This window comes from Haliotis cracherodii, unplaced genomic scaffold, assembly GCF_022045235.1.
Source record: "Haliotis cracherodii isolate W230 unplaced genomic scaffold, xgHalCrac1.p SCAF_17, whole genome shotgun sequence".
Classification (NCBI taxonomy): Eukaryota; Metazoa; Mollusca; class Gastropoda; order Lepetellida; family Haliotidae; genus Haliotis; species Haliotis cracherodii.
Window position 1 is genome coordinate 25,130,321 of NW_027266272.1, and position 8,024 is coordinate 25,138,344.

The 8,024-nt window shown below is 41.0% G+C and overlaps 2 protein-coding genes across 3 annotated transcripts in view; both read left to right on the forward strand.

Moving 5' to 3' along the window:
• The window catches only part of LOC139465004 (coiled-coil domain-containing protein 93-like), a 57,018-nt gene extending 52,191 nt beyond the window's left edge, over positions 1-4,827 (forward strand). For both annotated transcript variants that reach the window (XM_071246663.1, XM_071246664.1), the window contains 3 exons: positions 636-720; positions 2,783-2,896; positions 4,314-4,827. In XM_071246663.1, the coding sequence (XP_071102764.1) occupies positions 636-720; positions 2,783-2,896; positions 4,314-4,358 (244 nt within the window). In that variant the 3' untranslated portion in view covers positions 4,359-4,827. The remainder of the gene's footprint in view (positions 1-635; positions 721-2,782; positions 2,897-4,313) is intronic.
• Positions 4,828-6,844: 2,017 nt separating this feature from the next.
• LOC139464721 (uncharacterized) lies at positions 6,845-7,711 on the forward strand. Its single transcript, XM_071246236.1, has 2 exons — positions 6,845-6,864; positions 7,339-7,711. The coding sequence occupies exons 1-2, from the start codon at positions 6,845-6,847 to the stop codon at positions 7,709-7,711; spliced, it is 393 nt and encodes a 130-aa protein (XP_071102337.1).
• The last annotated feature ends 313 nt before the right edge of the window (positions 7,712-8,024 follow it).

The following is an 8,024-nucleotide window of genomic DNA, read 5'->3' on the forward strand; positions in this document are numbered from 1 at the left end:
ACCTGGTAGGATGAGATGGCAACTTGATTGTTAACCTTCCAGTGTCTAACAGGCAGCTTTGGTTGAATATTCCCCAGGGAGCTGAGAATGATTGTTGAGTGCACACTGATTTATTGACCGGGGTAATAAATGTCTAAGCACTTAGAGCATGCTTATGCATGGAGTACAGCACCATATAAATGGATGATGATGATGATGATGCATGAACTTGCATGAACCACACCAGGTTGTGATCTGGCTGATTGTGCAGGGGCAAGGGCAGGGTGGCCCAGTTGTCAAGGCTCTGTGATTTATACTGTAGCATCGGGTTTGAACCTGTGTTCCGTTCCACAAAGCAATCTTAATGCTAAAATGATTGTAACTCCCAAACTTTAACATAGGCTTACGATAGTCAGCACATAGGTCGCTTTGTGGAACGGGACGCTGATTATCATCCTTGGCCAGCACCTTGTCCTTGCCAATGGACTTCAATAATGTGGCCACTGTCTACAACTTGAATCCCTATGAGCTTTCCTCCAGTGATAGTTGACACTGTGTGATGTAGGTAAAATGCTGCCCAAAGCTGTTTAACCCAGCTCCCTCAGTCACACATTTGCTCACTCCATCACTCACTCGGTATTGGATGCACATTTCAGAGCCATGGCATCTCAGACCAACAAGGACCAGTTCCTCAAGCAGTTTGAGCAGATTGTGGAAGGAGTAAAGGGCAACAGGGCAAAGGTCAGTTCTAGATTTCTTGTTAAAGTTCAGGATTTAGCAAATGGAAATTTATCTGTAAAAGATGTGTGAATTAAGTGGGGTGCACACAACGGCCATCCTCACCACTCTGGGCTATTTTCCACTGAGGGAAAGTAGAAACCACTGTTTGAATCTGCTGTAGGAAACTGGAAACTATTCTATGAATCTGCTTTAGGAAACTGGAAACTAAACTTATTACTCTGCTTTAGGAAACTGGAAACTTTTCTATAAATCTGCTGTAGGAAACTGGAAACTAATGTATGATTCTGCTGTAGGAAACTCGAAACTATTCTATGAATCTGCTGTAGGAAACTGGAAACCAATGTATGATTCTGCTGTAGGAAACTGGAAACTAATGTATGATTCTGCTGTAGGAAACTCGAAACTATTCTATGAATCTGCTGTAGGAAACTGGAAACTAATGTATGATTCTGCTGTAGGAAACTTGAAACTATTCTATGAATCTGCTGTAGGAAACTGGAAACTAATGTATGATTCTGCTGTAGGAAACTCGAAACTATTCTATGAATCTGCTGTAGGAAACTGGAAACCAATGTATGATTCTGCTGTAGGAAACTGGAACTATTCTATGAATCTGCTTTAGGAAACTGGAAACCAATGTATGATTCTGCTGTAGGAAACTGGAAACTATGCTGTAGGAAACTGGAAACTTTTCTATGAATCTGCTTAAGGAAACTGGAAACTTTGCTATGAATCTGCTTTAGGAAACTGGAAACCAATGTATGATTCTGCTGTAGGAAACTCGAAACTATGCTGTAGGAAACTGGAAACTTTTCTATGAATCTGCTTTAGGAAACTGGAAACCAATGTATGATTCTGCTGTAGGAAACTCGAAACTATGCTGTAGGAAACTGGAAATTTTTCTATGAATCTGCTGTAGGAAACTGGAAACTTTTCTATGAATCTGCTTTAGGAAACTGGAAATCAATATATGATTCTGCTGTAGGAAACTCAAAACTATGCTGTAGGAAACTGGAAACTATTCTATGAATCTGCTGTAGGAAACTGGAAAACAAAGTATGATTCTGCTGTTGGAAACTGGGAAAAGAACAATGAGGAAACTGTGGTAAAAGACCACGCACAATGGTGCTGTGATAATTGAAGTATGGCGTGTGATTTAGGAGATAAACATACTGTGTTTTCAATGTTGAGCTTTCGTTCTAAACTGTATGTCACCATGATGACGTCATATCGCTCATTGTGACGCAAAAGATGTGACATCACAGTCGTATATAGAAAAGCACCAAATTCCATGCTCTCTTTTGTCCCCCAAACTTATACTACATTCTCTTTGTTGATTTCTATCGTGTTTCCTGCACAATATGTATTGCCACACTTCCTTTGAATATTGTAGTTACCGTAAATTTGCAATTTGTTACCTATAATTGTAGGTATAATTATTTAAATATGCCTACCGACAATGACTGAAAAAAGTACTATTCTATGAATATTAGCTTCCGTGGTGATGCGGCCGTCAAACCAGCTGTTTCAATCAGAGGGGGTTTGTTGTGATTTAATAGCCTCTGATTGACAAATCAGAATCAAGTACTGTAAACAGGGAATTTTTTGCGACCATTTTATTATTGCGAATTTTGCAAACGAGACTCAATCGTAAAAATTAAAAACGCAAAAATAAGTATAAATAATACATACATATATACTTTATTCATTGCAACACGTCATCAAATGTTGAAATCATCAACCAGAACCACAAGTTACTCAATAAGTTAAAAACACAAATGAATGCAGAATGGTCACACAATACATCACAAATGACAGTGTAAACAAACAGATGATTGGTCGCAATCCCACCCGGTCAACTTTCCGGCCAACTCAGATTAACTAGCTTCGGAGAGAAGCTGTCTATTGTTTGGTAATCGAGGGGTCATCTCAACACGGCAACTCGCAAAAATATCTCGTCGCAGTATTGTCCTTGGTGTGGTATTCGCAATATTTTAACGGCGCAGAAATAAAGCTGTTTACAGTAATTTCCAAATTCATGGCAGAATGTTGGTTGCTTCAGGTGGAGAAAAAGAAGCAGGAGGAGAAGATGAAGCGGGACCGTCTGAACGACGACTACCTGAACCTGGTGGAGCAGCAGAGGCTGTACTTCAAGACCGTGAAGGACTTCAAAGAGGTAGGCCGTGGGGGGATGCTGGCTGGGGAGGGTCCATCTTCCCGAGGCAAGAGAGTTAAATGACTACAAAAGTCCAGTTTCCACCCTTGCCGAACTAGGCTGGAATTTCTGGGTTACGTCCTCTCCGTGCTTCTCCTATTGACCAATCAGATTCAACCTCTCGTATCACTTGCATTTGCTTCATACAAAACGGTGGCGCCCAGTCAAGATGATCTGATTGATAATCAAGATCTATATTGTGATAAAACGAGTCTTCCTCGCGAAGTGCATCAAATCATGTGAGCACCTTGATTAAAAGCATGAAAAGATTTAGAAAATATCTGTTGACGAGTTAGCGGTGAACATGCTTTGCAAATCCTGCAGTCGACCGAAATCTGCATGACACTTTACGAACCGTATTTCGATTTCAGTGCTCGATTTTGATTGGACTATGCATAGACTCGTTAGTCCAGCCAAAATGTAACTCCATAATACCAGCCTAGTTCGGCAAGGGTGGAAACTGGACTTTAGTAGTCAGTTAACTCACTTGCCTCGGGAAGATTGGTAGGGTCAGGATGTCACTGGACTGTCTGTCCAGATCTGAATATTTGCAGACTGCCATCATATAGCTGGAATATTGCTGAGTGCCGTGTTAAGCAACATACATTCAAACAAACAAATTGTTTCTTCCAGAAAATACTGGGGAAAAAATGTTGATTCATGCTTTACACATAACTTAAGATTGATAGACATGCTGATAGTACTTCATCTTCCGAAGGCAAGCGTGTATCAAGCCTATATCAAAGCCTAGTTTCTACCCTTGCCACACCAAGGCCACTTTTATGGCTCGACCCTGGCGCCACCTTGCATAGATCACGAGTTGTGCCACACTATCCAATCAGATCGCTGTTCTTATCTCGTATAGCATCACAAAGAAGGCGACTACCGTAGGCGACGACCTAGTCGAACAGATAATCAAAAATAATTCACCATTTCTTCCCTGACACAAAAACATAGGCGATCTTTTTTCGATGAAAAAGACGTGTCAACAAAGACAGGCAGCCCTGAATCACTTTCATTCGAAGGTGTACCAGTCGTGGATGTTGATGTTGTGAACTGTTCTCTGATTGGACTATCGATATGTGCGATATTCCAATCATATTTAGCACAGGAAAGTGGTCTTGATGTGGCAAGGGTGGAAACAAGACTTTGATGAAAAGACTCGTGCACGCTCTTGCCTCAGGAAGATGATAGTACTTAAGAAATGTGTTTCCCAACTTATTCAGATCCCATGAGAGTAAAAGTCTTGAAGCAGTTACAGAAACAATAATCTGTCTGTTGCAAAAATCCAATACCTCTGTATATAAAATAGTCAGCCCTAAACTTCCATATAAAAGTGTCCTTGTGATTGAGTCTTAACATGTCCATTGTTTTCCAGGAATGTCGCAAGAATGAAACTCTCCTCCGGAAGATGAAAGGATGATGAACAGAAACCTGCTGTGCATCCTGACTGTGTGCAATGTATTATATGATGATTAAAGTGATTCCTAACTTATGTAGGCTGGTATCCAATGTTCACAGAAGACCTAAACAGAAGTCCTGATTCTCACAATCTCAATCTTGTTGTGGATATGAATACATTCTAGGCCTGGGACGGGTACCCAGGTCGGGTGGGTACTGAGTAGGACCCAGGTACCCACAGGACTACCCAAACCCATGGTTAGTCACGTGACATATTGTTTAATGACAAAAAACATCTAGAACTCTATGGTTACTCTACAAGTCACTAATGTTCACATTTTTTTCTGACTATGCACCCATTCCTTCTAACTTTTCATATGGTTGAAAAAAGATATAAAATAAGACAGCTTCAGTGTATGCATGACCAGATCGTTTAATACATGCATCTAAATACTTTTTGCAAGCGCTGTGGTAAAAGAATTCCCAAGCAGACATTTTGTATCTCTTGAGACGTACAGTGGGTATCAGGGTAGGGTCGGGTAATAGTGGGGTGGGTACCCGGGTTGTAAATTTGGACTCTTCCCAGCCCTAATACATTCCAACACTTATGGGAGGTAAATTAAGTAGACAGTGTTTCGTTTACAGAGTCCAAACAAAATATATTTATGTTCATTATTGGTGTAACCGTGGTAACTGCAGTGTGAGTGTGGACAACATTTTTGCAATGGCATACAATACAGCTCTCGGTAAACAATCTTATTGATTATTAGCATTAGGCAGAGATCCTCACCAATTTTTACAAGTGTGATCTTAGCGCTAAGGTGATCGTAACTCCCATACCTACTTATGACAGTAGTAGTTTGGTTTGGTTGTTGTTTAACGCCGCACACAGCAATATTCCAGTTATATGACAGCGGTCTGTAAAAAATCGAGTCTGGACCAGACAATCCAGTGATTGACATCATGAGCATCGATCCACGCAATTGGGATACGATGACATGCATCAACCAAGCCAGCGACCCTGACCACCCGATCCCGTTAGTCGCCTTTTACGACAAGCAAAGTCGCCTTTAACGGCAAGCATGGGTTGCTGAAGGCCTCTTCTACCCCGGAATCTTCACGGGTCAACAGTGGTAGTGCTAAGGTTGTTTTGTGCAGCAGCACTCTGTCAGATAATCTTATAATAACAGGGGGCACGGGTGGCCCAGTTGTCTAAGGCGCCGCCATCTGCTGTGCAGAGTAGCGTCCCTGGGGCACGCCAGAAACCTATGATTGTGGGTTCGAATCCCGGTTCGCCCCTATTATGTTTATAGGTTTGTCAGCACCATACCCATGCTCGTGGGTTTCACCGAAGTGGTAAATGTCTGAGACCTGCATCACTTCGGGCTTCACTCCCACATTAAGCTGACAGGCTGTGATATAACTGGAATAATGTTAAAAGCGGCGTTAAACCCAACTCACTCACTCACTCACTCACTCACTCACTCCATCTGTACTGGGAGTGAAGATTGTATGAGGAGTTTTGAAATGTGTTGGTGTGTATAAAGGGGAGCAACTCTTGTAGACTTCAGGTTGAGAACACTTCTTGTTTGATGGCCAACTGACTGTTTCGTCAGTGGCAGGAAACAAATTGTTTGGTAAGCACACTTAAATATATATTTTCTGAGCTGGAGTGTAAAGAAAATCTTTACTATTTAGGCTCATTGATTCTGCATTATTTCAAAAATGTGGACAACTTTCAGAAATAATTATTAATCGGATATATTTCAAGTGTAATGGGGGGCGGTCGGGTAGCCTAGTGGTTAAAGCGTTTGCTCGTCACGCCAAAGACCCGGGTTCGATTCCCGACATGGGTACAATGTGTGAAGCCCATTTCTGGTTTTCCCCGCCGTGATGTTGCTGGAATATTGCTAAAAGCGGCGTAAAACCAAACTCACTCACTCACTCAAGTGTAATGATATATTATGTGAAGTCTATACGTGAGATGATAGAATTATCTTTGAGCTGCAAATGTCATAATACCTCCATGGAATTCAACTATTAGAATTCAGTCATGTGACCTTGTTTATTTGTATAGATTAATCAAAGCAAATAAAAGAAATCCTTCATACATGGTAACTCCTCTTAGTTCTGTACTATCATATTTTGTCCCAGAGAGCCAAGTTGGGACAAAATTGGTCCAGATGATGCACTATCATCTGGCAGTGGCAACCAGTTCAAGAGCATCTTCAATTAATCTGATTAAAATCTGATCTTTTTCTCCAATATAATTCCTCTCTGCATGAAGATCTGATGACACCTTAAAAGGAGTCCAGTTCAGGTAAACGTCAGCCAGTCAGCATCAAGGCTTCAATATTCTTGGTATGAGTTAGTAAAACATTCAGACCAGTATATCTGATTCTGTATCTCTAAAAAATAACTAAAATGGCAAGTTCCTAATGTAAATAATAAAGGCCATGGCATTGTGTTGTCATGGATATTTTATGCAGCCTGTCATTTCTGAGCACCATGGCAGCAGCGCGCAACAGGTCAGAAACAAATAAAGCCTAATTATTGCAGAAAGCTGACATCTGATTGTCCAGTGTATTATATCTCCAATTATTATGTTTTTTTCCTGGACCTATTCGCCACCACAGCTTTGCCTTGGAAGTGAGGTCACTGTGGCCATCTCGTGTATCACTAATCTGGGTAATGATTTCTTTCACTCATGAGTGTAATTAGACCAGGGCCCACTTGCACAAAGGGATCTTAGGCTATGATGATCGTAACTGCCATACTTGGGGGTCACTATCTATGGCTTCTCACGTGGATAACATCTGCAAGCGAGCATATCTGAACATCAGGAATATTGGACAGATTCGCCAGTGTATAAATGCAAAAACAGCTGCTTCTCTAGTTCACGCATGTGTTTCATCACATCTAGATTTCTGTAATGGACTACTCATCGGCCTTCCTCATAACCTTTTGACTAAACTTCAAAGAGTTTAAAACTGTGCTGCCAGGATTGTTACTAAATCCAAGAAGTTTGACCATATCACACCGATTCTACGGAACCTCCACTGGCTCAAAATCAAAGAGAGAATCCAGTATAAAGTGATGCTGATTGTGTTCAATGCGAGACAAAATCAAAAACCAACTTATATCAGCCAGCTTCTTGAAGAGTACGTGCCTGGGAGATCTCTCAGATCAAGCTGCCAGTCCCTACTCTCTGTGCCCAGTGTTAGAACGGCGACTTTTGGAGGTCGGAGTTTCGCCAAAGTTGCCCCTGAGCTATGGAAGAGGCTGCCATTGGATATCAGGAACATTGACAGTCCTACTTTGTTCCGATCAAGACTCAAAACCTATCTTTTCACCAAATCTTTCTTGGAGTATTGAGGCTTTGTGTTTTCCTAGCCGTGTAATGTCTCTTTTTTTTGTAGACTCAAATGAAGCGCTTTTGAGCAGTTCTTCGAACTGGATACCAGCGCTATATAAATCTGTAGTTATTATTATTATTATTATTATTATTATTATTATTATACTTTAACACAGGCTTACAATAGTCGTAGCACTAAGATCGTTATGGTGCCTATTTTTACCCCTATGCCCTTCAAATACTGTCAAATCTATCATAGCAAAAGTGTCCAGGGGATATGTTCTTTAGAATGGAGGTACAAAAATATGAATAATCGAGAATGGTATTGTACAA

Bases quoted from the DNA above. Each gene is read 5' to 3' on its own strand.
- LOC139464721 (XM_071246236.1), top strand. From the start codon at position 6,845: ATGGCAGCAGCGCGCAACAG. The intron at 6,865-7,338 runs GTCAGAAACAAA...CTGTGCTGCCAG, and splicing joins ATGGCAGCAGCGCGCAACAG to GATTGTTACTAAATCCAAGA.